The 17,376-nt window shown below is 45.2% G+C and overlaps 1 protein-coding gene across 2 annotated transcripts in view; it reads right to left on the bottom strand.

The window, feature by feature from the left end:
- SIAE (sialic acid acetylesterase) overlaps window positions 1–17,376 on the bottom strand; it is a 95,009-nt gene that overhangs the window by 57,431 nt on the left and 20,202 nt on the right. For both annotated transcript variants that reach the window (XM_029573070.1, XM_029573069.1), the window contains exons 3-4: window positions 8,111–8,286; window positions 1,592–1,730 (exon numbers count right to left, since the gene is read on the bottom strand). In XM_029573070.1, the coding sequence (XP_029428930.1) occupies window positions 1,592–1,730; window positions 8,111–8,286 (315 nt within the window). The remainder of the gene's footprint in view (window positions 1–1,591; window positions 1,731–8,110; window positions 8,287–17,376) is intronic.

The raw sequence follows: 17,376 nt of genomic DNA, 5'->3' as shown, positions 1-17,376 counted from the left end.
TTAGGTGTGTAAAAAAATATAACACACGTACATCATTTGAATATTTTTTTTTTTTTTTTTTTACAGTCTGCCAGTTCATCAAGTGCTTCATCTCTGAACTCCCACCAGTTTACCCAGACCTCCCACCCAAAAACTGTAAACCACACACAAGACTGATTTGAATTACAGAATTATGCTCGTCAATTAGTAGGTGTAAAATAAGCCATAAAATAGCATCTTCTGCATGCATCTCCTGACTCTATTCCAGAATCCCCTAAACCACCCCTTTATTGTGCCCGTAAATGTGTGTGCACAATCAAAAATACAATAAGAAATATAATCGTACTTTCAATGTTTATAAAATAGCATGGAGGCGAATCCAGGCTATTTATGCACAAATATGCCAACTTTCCACACATAACCCCTTTGAAAATGTACTCAGTAATGGCTAATTCATGCCTGCTTGTCGATGAAGAACTAGCTCTATGTGGGAAATGTTCAGTAGCCTGCCTAGGTGGAAAGACCATTTACACTTGTGCATCTAGTAAGCAACTAAGAAAATGTGTGCAGTTTTTCTTTGAGAATTGGTTTATAGAGGTGAATGAACACAAACCTTCCTGTGGAACCTGCACCTTGTTTTTCGACAAGTAGAGGAAAGTGAGTTAAAAAAAAAAAAAAAAAAAGTGTGCAGATTTGAAATGCGATTTTAAGTGCATATTTTACCTTCCCCAACGTAAATGCTCCCAATGATTTACTTTATTAGCATACATATGCTAATTAGCCCCTCTGAGGAAGACAATCTTCAGACAAGCCTATTTTCCTGAGGAAATCTGCTTTGAAAATTCTACTCTTAAGTATGTCAGTGCTTGAGGGTATGAACCTGCATACATGTGTGCTGGAAGCAGATAAAAAAATCATGGCCTGCATGAACTTGCGTGTGTTCATAAATTCATTCTCTAGCCCAGGGCTTCCCATACCTGTCCTGGGAACCCCACAGCCAGTCGAGTTTTCAGGATAGCCACAACAAATATGCATGAGATACAGTCAGCGGCGGATTCCCGATGAAGACCGGCCCGGGGATTCACCGCCCAGGCCGGCCCAGGAAATACCACGTGGTCTGCCGAGCGCGGCTCTGTCATGGCCATGTTCGGCAGACCACGTGACTAGCGCGACCAGCCCACCGGGGGATGCCCAATCCCCCGATAGGCCAATCCGCCCCTGGATACAGTTGCATACCATGGAGATTCAGTATATGCAAATTTATCCCATGCATATTCATTGTGGATATCCTGAAAAGCCGACTGGCTGTGGGGTTCCCAGGCAAGGTTTGGGAAGCCCTGCTCTAGTCCTAAACACAATCCAATAGTGCAATATGTATTATAACCCCAGGATAAGGTTTGACAGCTCTAACCACCTCTTGTTTTGACATGCCATGCTGAACCTCCTGCATGTGTCAATGATTCTATTTAAAACTATTTATTAGACTTCAAAGAACACTACAACCCATGGTGAACTCTTCCATGTGCCACACCAACGTTGTGTCAATGCTTATTTAATACACTTTACCAACCAGTTTTGTTAGGGAAAGGAGACTTTGTGCATAGATTCTTACCAGCAGTTGGGACAGACCACTGCAGGTCGATTTTAGCAAGATCGTCTAGTTCTACTTGTGCCTGAACAAGAGAAGCTGTGAACACACGAATATGCGGGTAGAGTAAGACTTCAGACAGCTCCTTATTTGCATTCATTATCTGGTTCAAAATAGAGTGAAAAGCACAGGGTTAGACATTTAAAGGGCACACACATGATTGGTGTAATTTTTGAATCCTAAAGTTTGTCTGTTTATGTCTTGAATAATACATTTTGTATTACCTTTAGGACAATGCACCCAACCTGGTTCCAATTTTCAGGATGCCTACAGTTAATATGCACAAGATGTTTCATATACAAATATACAAACATTCATGTGGATATCCTGACAAGCAAAACCAGGTTGGACGATGCTCCGGGACTAGATTAAAAAGCACTCTTCTTGACATTTAATTGTATGAATGCTGACAGCACCCTGTGTTACTATTTTCATGAACATAAGACTTACCAGTGTCAGGATACCAAGGGGTAGATAGATTCCATTCTGCTTATGCCAAAGATAAGCAGTGGATTTCTGCAACTCCACCTATAGTTTATGGACTTTTTCTCCTTTTTTAAACACAGCTTCACTAATAGCTTTCACCACATCCTCTGGCAGTGAATTCCAGAGCTTAATTATGCATTGAGTAAAAAAAAATATTTTCTTTTATTAGTTTTAAATGTATTGCCTAGTAACTTCATTATGTGTCCCCTAGTCTTTGTACTCTTGGAAAGAGTAAACAACCAATTAATGTTTACGAATTCCATTTCCAGAAGAGGTGGTGAAGTCGAGAATAGTTAATAAATTCAAAAGGCTTGGAGACAGGGATGGTTTAACATGTCTGCATGGGGGCAACCTGCACAGTGCGGCAGCTACTACCATTAGCAAATTGCTGGGCAGACTATATGGACCATTTGACCTTTATCTGCACTCATTACTATGTTACCAAATACACAATAGCTGACAAGAAGCCCAGAATCTATATGCAGTGCAGAGCTAGAAAACTGACTTCCTCTTTCCCCTTGCCCCACCACCTAGTGTCTCTTTTTCTCCCTACAGTTCCACCAAAGGATGGGGAGAGAACCAGAGGAGAAGAGAGGAGGAGGTCTGGGAACTGGGAGGTCAGATGGAAAAAGGAGAACCTGGGATGAGGAAGAGTAAGAATTGTCTCTACCCCTACTCTTTCATATCCCTGCCCTTTCTCTTAGCCTCTCCTTCACTCTCACACACAGAGCAGCCCCTCCCCTGTTCCCACTAGCATGGAAGCCTCTTTTTCCCAGGTCCTTCACCAGGTACTATAGAGTCATACACAGCCACATTCACATTTATATCAGAGGCAGGAATTGCTGGCCCTGGAGAGGGATTTACATGCCACAGCACAGTTTCTCCCCCCCCCATGTCCTGGAGGCAATAGACTGCACCTTTATTGCCCTTATCCAATCCCACGAGAGGGAGGAATCCTACCGCAACCAAAAGCTTTTTCCACTCCCTCAACATGCAAGTGGTGTGTGAAGCACAAATGTGCAACTTCAACAGGGCCGGTGCGACCCACTGTGCAAGCCATGCACTTGCACAGGGCGTCAGCTCTGAATGGGAGCAACCTGGGTACACCAAAAAACAAAATGGAGTGGAGGCCACAGGGCTACCTGGCAGAATCCACCCCACCTGGCAACCCAAGTAGAGAAAAGGCTCAAGGCTGCCTTCGGCACAGGAGACCCTAAGGGGGTTTGTGTGCTCAGATTTAAGCATTGAATTGGGCGGAGGTAAGCCAAACTCCTGCCCGATCCAATGTAAGACGTGGATCCCCTGCACGAGCCGCCAGCAGCAGCGTTTCAGTGAAGCCATCTTCTACTGTTGATGGGTCTCATGGGAGAAGCTGCAAAATCTCGCTGCTTCTCTCGCGAGACTGGCCCTGCGGCAGCAAGAGATGTCACTGAAACGCTGCTGCTGGCTCGCGTGGGGGATCCGGGTGTTGCTACATCAGATTGGGCAGGGGTTAGAGTTACCCTTGACTGATCTAATGCCAAATCTGAGTAGGCCTCTCTTAGGCTCTGTGTCTCGGGCTGCCCAGAGCCTTTTATCTACTAAGGCCACCAGCGGGTTGGATTCTGCCAGGCAGCCCGGTGGCCTCCACTCCATTTTGACAAGGAGGAAGAGCCTAGGAAGGGGAAAGAGGCGGTAAGAAGGCAGGAGAAGGAAGAAATTGGGGAAAGCATAGCAAAAGGGTGAGAAGAGGGGAGGGAGAGACTGAGAAGAGCCTCTAGAGGAAGGAAGCAGGGGAAAAGCTATGGTAATGAGGAAAGAGGGTGAGAAGGGGGAAAAAGCTGAGACAATGACTCAAAGAGGTGAAAAGAAGGAAAAGAATCTCTAGAGAGACAGGGATGGGGAAGAACTGATGTAATGAGAGAAGGGGGGGGAATATCTAGAGGGAGGGAAAGGCGAGGAAGAGCTGAGGTAGTGAGATTTTGGGCTGCCCGGTGACCCCCATTACACCAGTAGCCATAGTGGAGTGGAGTTGAGACCACCTTGTGATCCCGACTCAATGGGAGACCAAACTGAAGAGGTGGGCCCAGGGCTGCTGGGGAAGCAAGTGGAAGAAAAGAAGGTGAGGCCCGTGTGTGTGTGAGAGACAGAAGGAGCATGTGAGAGAGGTAGTGTGTGTGTGTGTGTGCGTATAAAAGACGGTGTGCCATGTTTGTGCGAGTGTGTGTGAGAGACAGAAGGAGCATGTGAGAGAGGTAGTGTGTGTGTGCGTATAAAAGACGGTGTGCCATGTTTGTGTGAGTGTGTGTGAGAGACAGAAGGAGCATGTGAGAGAGGTAGTGTGTGTGTGTGGGGGGGAGTGCATGAGTGAGAGAGAGCGTGTGTCAGTGTGTGAGCACGTATGTATATATGTGTGCACGTGTATAAGTGGGAGAGGGACTGTGTGCATCTGAGAAAGGAAGTACGAGTGTGTGAGCAGGAATATGCATGAGAGAAAGTAAGTGTGTGTGTGAATATATGAGAGAGAGCAGAGAAAGTTTGTGTAGTGCCCTCCCACACTCACTAATCCACAACAATCTCAGGATGACTAGAAACTGAAGTTTCCCAGGTATGGAGAATGGGAGGGTTGGGTTTTTTTGTTTTTATCTTTATTAGTTTTAATTATTTGGTGTTATTTGATGTGTCTGCTGTTTTTGAAATATTTTACTGGTGTTTGGTAAATTAAAAAATCAATTATATGAATTTTTAATTATTGGATTTTTATTCTTCTGTCTTGAAATATTTTCATTATTAATATGGTTTTTCCATTGTTGCACTGTATTCAGAGTCTGGTTTGTTACAGTTTCCACTTTTTTTCTTCCCATTTTTCTTTATACTTTTATGGGGTTTTTTTAATTCTTTATTTGATGATGGTCTGGTGTGAGTTATGCATGTGAGGTATCCTGCTAGTGTGTAGTTTCTGTGTAGGGATCTATAGCGGCCTAGCATATTCTGTTTTCCTAATAGGAGGTAAATTGGTATTTTAGGACCTGGTGTAATATTTGCAGCATTCCTTTTTAATAGGTAAGATTGTTATTGTTTGTGTACTGGTGGTTAGTGCTGATCTGGTATAGGAGGTTTACTATATTACAATTTCTCAGTCATAGTTTTCCGAGAGTCAAGCACACATCCAACACGAGTTACAATTTAAGGCCCTGGAAGGAGGCGCGCGCGGGCGCGTAGGAGGAGCCCGTAGGGGAGAGTCAGCCGGCGGTGGCCCGGCCGCAGAAGAGAGGAGGGAAGCTCCTGCAGCCCCCAAGATGGGACGGCTTGCATCGCCAGCGGTTACCAGATGCTGCCAGAGAGCCCGGGCTCGCTGCCGCAGGGCGGCGGGAGGTGAGTGAAGCTGGCTGCGGGGCTCTGCAGTTGGCAAGCGTAACAGAACGTCGACACAGAGCCCAGAGTTGGCAGCAGCGATAGATCTCTGAAGCCCCTGTGGCTAGGAATGTAAGCTCTGAATCTTTATAATGTGTATCTGTACGTATAAGTGAGAACTTGCTATTGTCTGCATTCAGCCATTTAGAGTTATTTGTACCACTTAGTGTTATTTGTAAATTACTCGTATAAGCTAATAAATCCATGATTACTTTTACCTGGTTCCGAGGTGTTTTAGTATTATTGAAGTAAGCCTGGTCAGGTACAGATATAAAAAGTGAGTGATTGGTCTGGACCTGAAACACCCACCTGGGTCTCTGGGCCTCTTGTTCAGCCTGGGTTCCTGCTGAGCCTCTGGGTAGGAGGGGAGAAGATGGGGGTCAGGCTGGGATTTCCTGCTGAGGCTGTTTGGGTGGGAGGGAAAGCGCTGGCAGCCAAATAAAGTGGAGACTCATGGCACAGGTCCAAGGCCCCTACCTGTGGGGAGATTGTTTGCTGCGGCAAGGAGAGGGGGGCCATGTTCAAGCAACAAATCAAGCACTCAAACTAAACTTCCCACTGATAGTGCAGATAAACTGCATCTCCTTCAGGCTAGATTAGGAGATGCAAGCTGCTGCATTGGACTGGAGGCTTAAAATCTGGACAATTTTCAGACATTTTTGACTGTCATCTGGCTTCCTGACACTGCCTTTAAATTCTGCACTGCCCGGAGAAAATACGGATAATTGGCAGTCCTACCTGTAAGGCTGTATTACTGTCACCAACACTTACTAGCATTTTTGTCAGCTAATTGCAGTGCATGCTACTACCAGTGTAGATGCGTTTTGCCTTGCCTCTTTCTCTGTCGTTTCATACACTGCGTGTCTATAAATGTCAAAGTTATGGTAAGAGATGTAGGAACTTCCATTTGGAAAGTCATAACATATCTGTACACATTCTCCATTAGGCTTCATTACAAGGGCGTTATCATATGCATCCCTAAGTAAAGCAGGACTGGCTATGAGGGGGGTCGGGAGGAATGAATGATGATTTGCAAGATCTGCATGTAAAGATGTCAGGGCTCTCTATGTTGCATATGTTGAAACTCTTTGGGAAATGGCTGGTGCTAGATGAACACAGATAGGTCTACTGATAGCCATCATTTTCATTCTATACTGCTTTCTGCAAGCACATACTGCCATAGAGCCTAATTAATGAGTGCATGTCCCTTACAATATAGATGAGGCAGATGTACGATGTTGCTGGCCTTCAATGGATGTGATATTTTTCTCTCCATTGTCATATGGGTTAGGGTGATGTCAATGGACTTTGCCAAGAGAAGAAGAGTTGAAAGGGTGAAGCAAAGATGTAGATCTCGTTATTACAGTCTTGATAATGGTGTTGTGTGGCTCATGCCAATCCTTGGTGCTATGACCATTGCTACAGGACACAACCTTTGTTGCTAGTAAGACCTCTGTAAACTTTCTGTGGCACAGGTGAAGCTAGAAATGGCTGCCAGGTATGACTTCTCACTCCAGTTGTTCTTCCTGCCACACTTGCAGAGAGGAGGAACAATGAGGCAGTAACATCATCAAATACACCTTCAGTTTGTTGAAAAATAATTTTCACTGTTTGAGAAAAACAGGGGTGCCTATATAACCCTTTGTGTGTGGGGCGCACACAACCAAGGAGGAAGTGGTTGTAAGACTGTACGGTTCACCTAGGGTGCCTAATACCCATATCCTGGCCCTAGGAAAGAGTGGAAGGTATGATTGGTTGGCAGATGACTATGGAAGATAAGAGAGGGGGGAGGGAGAGAAGGAGGATTTGGGGGCTTTCAAGAGAGCAAGAAAGGATGCAGCTTTTGAGAGGAAGTGAAAGAGGGCCAGACAGCTGGAGATGGTAAAATAAGTAACTCAAAGAGGTGGACATTGAAGACAGAGAGGGCAATAGAGGGGAGAGTTGGAGAGGTGTAGGATTGGCACAGAGAACTGGAGGGAAAGAAGGGGGATGAAATCTAGATGACAAAGATAAATAGAATGAAGAAAAAGGCAGAGCTATAGGGGAGGAAATGAGGAGAGAGATATAACAGAAAATGAACAGGAAACCCTATAAAGGAGTTAGGAGATCAAGAGGAAAGCAGTATAAAAAGATGAGGACTAAAGTGATTAGAAAAAATAAAAGATCCAGACAGTAAGAGTAGAAAAAAGCCTTTTATATTCAGTTTAGTGAATGGAATATAATCAACTTTGGGAATGAGCAGCTCATATCTTTAATTTGCACAATACAAGAGGAAATGAATTTCTGTTTCTAATATTTTTTGGTGTTGCACTGCATGCAGAGTCTGGCTTCTTGGGGTTTCCAGTACAGTTTTTAAATGAAAGATCATAGTGCCGGGATCCCTGAACTGGTTCTGACTGAGCAGGAGTAAACTGCTGGGTCAAAATCAAAATGAAAATTAAAGCCCCCTACATTTAACAGAGCTTCCCCAGCTCGTGGTATCGTTTGCTGCGTTCAGGGTGACAGACCCACTTTTTTGCTTGGCCATGGATGCCAAATGGCCTAGCTACAGCTCAGGTTAATTTACAAGTCCTGTTTAAAACAAGTTGTAATTTTATACTGTACCTGTAAGACAGTCATCTCCATGTTACTTTGCCCACCACAAAGCCAGACATCACCAAATAAGACATCTTGTAGTGAAACATTTTTTACTTCTCCTCTGAAATATTGCTCTGCAGTTATTTCATAAGGACCTCCAGGACTCATAGGATCCAGAACGACTTTCCAGGTTCCTACATCTCCTGCAGAGTCAACACATAACAGAACTTAGAAACACGATGGCAGAAAAAGACCATATGGCGCTTCCAGTCTGCCCAGCCGGCCAATTAGTTTAGCATTAGGATTCCTTTCACTTCCTTCGAGAGCCCCTGTATTTATCCCATGCTTTCTTGTATTCACCTACCTTTTTTGTCTCCACCACCTCCACTGAGAGACTATTCCATGCATCCACCACCCTCTCTGTAAAGAAAGATTTCCTAAAAATTACTCCGAGTCTACCCCCTTTCATCCTCATCCCATGACTCTAGATCCCCATTTCCTTTGAAAAAGGTTCGCCTCCTGTGCATGAAAACCTTTGAGATATTTAACGGTCTCTATCATATGTCCCCATATCAGCTTTCCTCTAGGGTGTATATGTTTAGTAGGGGTGTGAAATGGATTTTTTTGGGGTTTTTTTTGTCATTTTTGTTTCATTTTGTTTTTAAACTAGTTCGGGGGTGGGGGGGGGGTCGTTTTCCCCTAATTTTGGTGTTGGCGCACACTAATTCCCATTAGTGCGCACTAGCTTCAATCATATGAGGTATGGATGCTCAGCATCGTGGTCGCCATTTTGAGGCTCTCCCTGATGTCAGCGGCTGCCTGCAAGTGCTACCAGCTTACACGAACCAACCTGACTTGCAGTCTGTCTCTGCTTGAGACTCACTCTCTATTACCAATGTAGTAGAGTGGCCCCTTTCTTTCTTTTTAATGTAAGTTGTTTTAGTCCCCCTCACAACAGTCTCTCGCTCACCAGTCACCCCCCACTCCAGTCTTTACCCCTCTCAACATCCCTCTCTCTCATTAGTCATCCCTCAAACCAGTCTCTCTTACTCCAGTCATCCCTAACACCAGTTTCTTTTTCACCAGTCACCTCACCAACCAATCTCTCTCTCATCTATAACCCCACACACCATTCTCTCACCAGTCACCACAATACACCAGAATCTCTCGTTCACCAATTACCCACAACCAATCTCTCTCTCACCAGCATCCCCACACCAGTCTCTCTCTCGTCACCCCACATACTGGTCCCTCTCTCTCTCTCACCTGTCACCCCACATATCAGTTTCTCAGTCACCCCCTACACTAGTATCTCTCTCTTTCACCAGTCACCCTCAACTAGTCTCTCCCTCGTCTGTTAACCCACACACAAAAGTTTCACTCTTTCAGCAGTCTTTCAGCAGTCTTTCAGCACTCTTTCAGCAGTCTTTCAGCACTCTTTCAGCACTCTTTCAGCACTCTCTCTTACCAGTCCATTTCTCTCACCTGTCACCCACACACCTGTTTCTCACCCTGTCACTCTAATACAGTCCCTCTCTCTCTATGTTACGCCACACATTATCTCTCTCTCACCAGTAATCTGCCACTCCAGTCTCTCTCTCACCTGTCACCCTTCACACTAGTCTCTCACTCTTTCAGTACCAGTCACCCCAAGCACTCTCTCTCTCACCAGTCACCTCCGCACTAGTCCGTCTTTTACCAGTCACACCCCCACACACTACTCCCTCTTTTTCACCTGTCACCTCCATACATCAGTCTCTCTCTCTTTCACCAGTCACCCCACACACCAGTCTCTCAATCTCTCAGCATCAGTTACCACACCAGTCTCTTGCCAATCACCCCCCTACATCAGCCTCTCTCTTACCAGTCACCTCCACACACTAGTCCCTCTCTCTCACCAGTCACTTGCCACATACCAATCCTTTTTTCTCACCTATCACCCCACAAACCAGTCTCTCTGTTGTGTTTGGCAGTCTGCAAGCTTGCCCTGTCACCTGTCACCCCATTCACTAGTCTCTCATTCTCTCACCAGTCACCTCATTCACTAGTCTCTCATTCTCTCACCAGTCACCCACCAGCCCTCTCCCAATTGTCACTCCATCCAGTCACACCAGCCCCTCTCTCTCACCAGTCACTTGCCACATACCAATCCTTTTTTCTCACCTATCACCCCACAAACCAGTCTCTCTGTTGTGTTTGGCAGTCTGCAAGCTTGCCCCGAGAACTGCTGCACTTACCTCCAGCCCCATGTACAAGGGAGCAAACTGCAACGCTGGGGTAGGCCCCCGAATGGATGCATGGTGGACCCTCAGAGCAGAGTCTACAAGATCTATGTTTGACTACATCCAGGAGAATCTAGAGCAGGGTTTCATCTGACCAGCTTCCTCACTGGCGGGGGCAGACTTATTCTTTGTGGCCAAAAAAGATGGCTCGCTCAGGCTCTGTATTGACTACCGCAGATTAAATACTATCACTAAGACGGATTGGTACCTGCTGCCATTAAACTCTGAACTTTTTGTCCAGCTCCAAAGGGCCAGGATCTTTACCAAATTAGACCTCTGAGGAACCTACAGCTTAATCCGGATCAAACCTGGTGATGAAAGGAAGACAGCGTTCAACACATGCGATGGACATTATGAATATTTAGTGATACCCTTTGGGCTGTGTAAAGCCCCAGCCTTCTTCCAAAAAATGATGAATGAAATCTTCCAGGGTTTACTTTGTCTACATAGTCATATACCTCGACGGCATCCTAATATTGTCTCTCGGAACCCACCATCGGGCCGTACGTCTGGCTCTTCAGTGGCTGCAAGAAAACAACTTGTTCGCTAAACTTGAGAAGTGCTGTTTGAAAGAGAGAGTTTACCCTTCCTCGGGTATATCATATCCGGAAAAGGCTTCCATACGGACACTGAGAAAGTAAAGAACAACCAGGACCGGCCATATCCAGTAGGACTTCAAGCCCTGCAGAAATTTCTAGGGCTCACCAACTATTATTGCCAATTCATTCCAAATTACTCCGCCATTGCATCAGCCCTTACCACTCTCACCCGTAAAGGAGCTAACATGAAGGATTGGCCCCCTGAAGCACTAGTAAGCTTCCAAGAACTGAAGGATGCCTTCTTGAGAAAATCCTGCCTTCACCATCCGGACCCTACTCATCCATTCATCCTAAAGGTGGATGCCTCCACCTTGGGAGTAGGGGCCATCCTAAGCCAGCACTCACCTAAGGGAGTTCTTCACCCCTGCTCATTTTTCTCTGAATTTCTCTTCCGCAGAGTGTAACTACAGCATCAGTGACAGAGAGCTCCTAGCCATCAAACTAGGTCTAGAAGAGTGGCGCCATTTGCTTGCAAGTGCACAACACTGTATCACTATAAATATGGACCACAAGAATCTAGATCACCTTCACTATGCTCAACAACTCAATGCAAAACAAGCTCACTGATCCTTTTTTTTTCTTGTTTTGTCTTCGAGCTGAGGTATCGCCCAGCTCTCAAAAATTTACAGGCGGATGCCATCTCACGCTCCTTCCAGACGAAAGGCATCCCGGAGCCTCCTAGTCACATCTATGCACATCAACGACCCAGCAAGGTTCTTACTAGCTGCCTCCATGACCGTCCCTCCAGGGAAGGTGATCGTTTCTTCTGGACTGCAAGAAAAAGTTTTGAAATGGTCCCATGACTCCCGTGTTACTGGCCACCCTGGACAGGCTTGAACCCTAACACTGCTTCAAAAATACTGCTGATAGCCTCAAATGAAGCAAGATGTCAAGGCTTATGTGGATTCTCGCCCCACCAGCACATATCAGAAAGCTCTGTCAGGCAGACTCTGATGACCGTTACAGCCATTGCCAGCTCCCAGCCAACCCTGGACCCACTTGTCTACCAATTTTTATCGTGGAACTCCCCTTTCAGACAGCACCACCGTAATTTGGGTGCTAATTAATTGCTTCTCAAAAATGGCTCACTTCCGCTCCAGAGTTAGCACAACTCTTTAACCTCCAAGTGTTCTGCCTACACGACCTCCCCAAACATATCTTATCTGACCAGGGAGTGCAGTTTGCAGTGAAATACTGGCACTTGCTTTGTAAAACGTTCAGTCTAACTCTGGATTTCACAACAGAGTACCATCCACAAGGGAATGGATAATCTGAATGCAAAAATCGTGTGCTCAATACTTCTCTCTGGGTCTATGCTAATGAGAATCATGATAGTTGGTTAGGGCTGTTCAGCTTGGAGAAAAGACAGCTGAGGGGGGAAATGATAGAGGTCTTTAAGATCATGAGAGGTCTTGAACGAGTAGAAGTTACTCGGTTATTTACACTTTCGAATAATAGAAGGAGTAGGGGGCATTCCATGAAGTTAGCAAGTAGCACATTTAAGACTAATCAGAGAAAATTCTTTTTCACTCAGTGCACAATTAAGCTCTGGAATACGTTGCCAGAGGATGTGGTTAGTGCAGTTAGTATAGATGTGTTTAAAAAAAGGTTTGGATAAGTTCTTGGAGGAGAAGTCCGTTATTTGCTATTAAGTTGACTTAGAAAATAGCCACTGCTGTTACTGGCATCAGTAGCATGGGATATACTTAGTGTTTGGGTAATTGCCAGGTACTTGTAGCCTGGATTGGCCACTGTTGGAAACAGGATGCTGGGCTTGATGGACCCTTCGTCTGACCCAGTATAGCAATTTCTTATGTTCTTACCTTGGGCACAGTTCTCCCATAATTCCCACATTTGTGCTACTACAGGATCTTCACCATTCCAATTGGTTTACATGAAACAACCCTTACCACCTCTGCCTCTCCCCTTGACAGTACCCTCACCTGCAGCCCAGTTATCTGCCCAGGAACTCCAGAACCTTTGGACACGCACCACACCAACACCCTTATTCAAAAGGTAGCTGAGAAGGCCAAGAAAACCACAGAAGTGCACAGGAAGCCCGCTCCTCAATTTAAGACAGGCAAGAAGGTCTGGCCAAGCACCTACCACATTCAATTAAGGATGCCCTCTATGCGCCTCACCCCATGATACACTGGGTCCTTTACCATAACTAAAGCTGCCACCCACATTGGACATATGTATTTTTTCATGTGTCCTTATTAAAACCACATACTCACCTGGCGCTCTAGGATACCACCCAAACCTCAAAAATTGACCATTGAGGATAGCACAGTCTATGAAGTGAAAGAAATTTTGGATTCACAGTACAGAGGCAAGAAATGGGAATACCTCCTCTCCTTGAATGGGTATGGTACCGAAAAAACTCTTGGGAACAAGCTTCCAACATGTTGGACCCCAACCTACTAAGGGAATTTCATGCAGTGGATCCCAAGACCATCAGGGAGGGGGCTTACAAGGGGTGGGGGGGTACTGTTGCGTTTGGTAGTCAGAGGGCTTGTCCCGTGGACTGCTGCACTTACCTCCAGCTTCAAGCCTGAGGGAACAAACTGCAATGCTGGGGTAGGTCCCCGTATGGACATGCAGGAGACCACCACTCTCAGCTTGCTTCCAATGCAGTTGCTCTTCCTGGAGTCTCCTATGGCATACACGCGTTCAAAGCAGACTTATTTAAAGGGCCCTTGGCAGATAAAGGCCAGTGGTTCCTATATAAGGCCACTGCAGCAGCTCCTCCTTGCTTCGGCAATAGGTCCACTACTGTTTAGAAAAGTGAGTTGCCTCAGCAATTTTGACTGTGTTCCTGGTCTTCATCTCTTCAGTTCCCGGTCTCCTGCATTCCTGTCCCACTGGTCAGTCTTCAGTTCTTCAACTGGTCTTCATCTTGTGGTCACTCTTCAGTTCTTCTGTCTCCTCGCCTGCCCATCTGTGCTGCTCCTCTCCTCCCTACCTGCCTATCCGTCCCATCTTCCCGTGGACGGATCTCTGTTTATGACTTTGGCTTGCCTTGGACTCTGCTTGACCTGTGGCTGCCACCGACCACCACCTGATCCTAGACTACATCTGAACTTCGCCTACCACTGACCACTGCAGGCTCTCTGACCATGTCTGAGCTCCACCTGCTACTGATCACTGCCTGCTCTTTGACTACGTCTGATCTTCACTTGTCCCAGACCCTGGCCTGTAACTTGACCATCTCTACAGATCTCCAGTTTGTCAGCAGAGACCCCAGCACCTGAGGGTTCAACCTAAGGGGAAAGAGGGCTGGTATAGGTGAAGCGCCTTTCAGGTCTCTGTTTCATCCAGTTCCATCAGCCCACAGTAGGGACCTGAAGGGCTCCACCCTGCAGGTTATGCCAACTCAAACTTGGCCTAAGGGACCATGCCCATAACATTCTCTCTCACATGTCATCCCACACAACAGTCTCTCACCAGTCACCCCCTACACTAGTCTCTCTCTCTCCAGCGACTCTCAACCAGTCTCTCCCTCTCACTTGTCACCACACACACACACCACTCTCTCATCACCAGTTATCTCTAATCATCCTCCCCTCCAGAACTGCTCTCTCATCAATCTTGGGTGCTGCAATTATAGGCAACCTATGGGAGTATAATAACCTGCTGGGAAGGTTCAGAGTTATTCAGAAAAGAGAGAGGTTTGGATGTTACTTCCCCATGTGGAAGCTGCAGATGGTATGTTTTAGCTGTCTATCATCCTCAAGCACCATCAATCCTTGTGGATTTTTAAATTAGCCTTTCAAGACAGGCTAAGAGAGAATTTGAAAAAAAGTTGGCTGTAGAGGCAAAAACTCACAGTAAAAACTTTTTTAAATATATCCGAAGCAGAAAGCCTGTGAGGGAGTCAGTTGGACCTTTAGATGATCGAGGGGTTAAAGGGGCACTTAGAGAAGATAAGGCCATCGCGGAAAGATTAAATGATTTCTTTGCTTCGGTGTTTACTGAAGAGGATGTTGGGGAGGTACCCGTAATGGAGAAGGTTTTCATGGGTAATGATTCAGATGGACTGAATCAAATCACGGTGAACCTAGAAGATGTGGTAGGCCTGATTGACAAACTGAAGAGTAGTAAATCACCTGGACCGGATGGTATACACCCCAGAGTTCTGAAGGAACTAAAAAATGAAATTTCAGACCTATTAGTAAAAATTTGTAACTTATCATTAAAATCATCCATTGTACCTGAAGACTGGAGGATAGCAAATGTAACCCCAATATTTAAAAAGGGCTCCAGGGGCGATCCGGGAAACTACAGACCGGTTAGCCTGACTTCAGTGCCAGGAAAAATAGTGGAAAGTGTTCTAAACATCAAAATCACAGAACATATAGAAAGACATGGTTTAATGGAACAAAGTCAGCATGGCTTTACCCAGGGCAAGTCTTGCCTCACAAATCTGCTTCACTTTTTTGAAGGAGTTAATAAACATGTGGATAAAGGTGAACCGGTAGATATAGTATACTTGGATTTTCAGAAGGCGTTTGACAAAGTTCCTCATGAGAGGCTTCTAGGAAAAGTAAAAAGTCATGGGATAGGTGGCGATGTCCTTTCGTGGATTGCAAACTGGCTAAAAGACAGGAAACAGAGAGTAGGATTAAATGGGCAATTTTCTCAGTGGAAGGGAGTGGACAGTGGAGTGCCTCAGGGATCTGTATTGGGACCCTTACTGTTCAATATATTTATAAATGATCTGGAAAGAAATACGACGAGTGAGATAATCAAATTTGCAGATGACACAAAATTGTGCAGAGTAGTTAAATCACAAGCAGATTGTGATAAATTGCAGGAAGACCTTGTGAGACTGGAAAATTGGGCATCCAAATGGCAGATGAAATTTAATGTGGAAAAGTGCAAGGTGATGCATATAGGGAAAAATAACCCATGCTATAATTACACGATGTTGGGTTCCATATTAGGTGCTACAACCCAAGAAAGAGATCTAGGTGTCATAGTGGATAACACATTGAAATCGTCGGTTCAGTGTGCTGCGGCAGTCAAAAAAGCAAACAGAATGTTGGGAATTATTAGAAAAGGAATGATGAATAAAACGGAAAATGTCATAATGCCTCTGTATCGCTCCATGGTGAGACCGCACCTTGAATACTGTGTACAATTCTGGTCGCCGCATCTCAAAAAAGATATAATTGCGATGGAGAAGGTACAGAGAAGGGCTACCAAAATGATAAGGGGAATGGAACAACTCCCCTATGAGGAAAGACTAAAGAGATTAGGACTTTTCAGCTTGGAGAAGAGACGACTGAGGGGGGATATGATAGAGGTGTTTAAAATCATGAGAGGTCTAGAACGGGTAGATGTGAATCGGTTATTTACTTTTTCAGATAGTAGAAGGACTAGGGGACACTCCATGAAGTTAGCATGGGGCACATTTAAAACTAATCGGAGAAAGTTCTTTTTTACTCAACGCACAATTAAACTCTGGAATTTGTTGCCAGAGAATGTGGTTCGTGCAGGTAGTATAGCTGTGTTTAAAAAAGGATTGGATAAGTTCTTGGAGGAGAAGTCCATTACCTGCTATTAGGTTCACTTAGAGAATAGCCACTGCCATTAGCAATGGTTACATGGAATAGACTTAGTTTTTGGGTACTTGCCGGGTTCTTATGGCCTGGATTGGCCACTGTTGGAAACAGGATGCTGGGCTTGATGGACCCTTGGTCTGACCCAGTATGGCATTTTCTTATGTTCTTATGTTCTTAAGAGGACAGTAGCTCTCCGACTCCCACCCCTTATTTCTTACCTCACCATTGAAGGGAACGGATTCTGGTTTTTTCCCCCCAAGGGTCTGCCTGCCAGTTGGACCCTGTTTGGTGTTACTTTCATCTTTTAAACTAATTTTTGGAGACTACTATTGTAAGATCCTTGTGTGAACTGTACACAGCAGATTTTGGCCTCCCTGTGTTTGGTTAAACCAAGGCCTGCAGCGTGTTACTACTTTTCTGAGGTGTAGACCTGACAGTGACCCAATGCAGAGCAGTTTCTGCCTCCTCAGTTGGGAGACAAGGAAGTTTTCCACCCTTCCAGTCTGTTTTTGATCTTTTCCCCTTTGGAGTTAAATACAATTTTTGTTTTGGACCTGAAAAAGGGGAAAGAATAGCTTGCATGCCACTGTTTTGGAGCTCCATGTCCTTGGGACTAGGAACTCCGTAACCAATCCACTGGGAGAGAGATGTCTTTCATTCAGGAATGGTATGAAAATTGCACAGAAGGGAGAAGGTGGGATCAAAATTGGGAATTAAAAGGATTGATCTATCTTCATTCTGAGTAATTGGAATAACTGGGAAAGAAAGAGAGATCAAGTGTTAAGAAGGAATTCAAAGACTTTTCTAAGAGTGAGGTCACAAGTTGATTAACTTTTCTGCTGTCC

Source organism: Rhinatrema bivittatum, chromosome 12 (assembly GCF_901001135.1).
Source record: "Rhinatrema bivittatum chromosome 12, aRhiBiv1.1, whole genome shotgun sequence".
In the NCBI taxonomy this organism is placed as follows: Eukaryota; Metazoa; Chordata; class Amphibia; order Gymnophiona; family Rhinatrematidae; genus Rhinatrema; species Rhinatrema bivittatum.
Note: the sequence above shows the minus strand (reverse complement) of the source record. Positions and strands in the feature narration are given on the sequence as shown.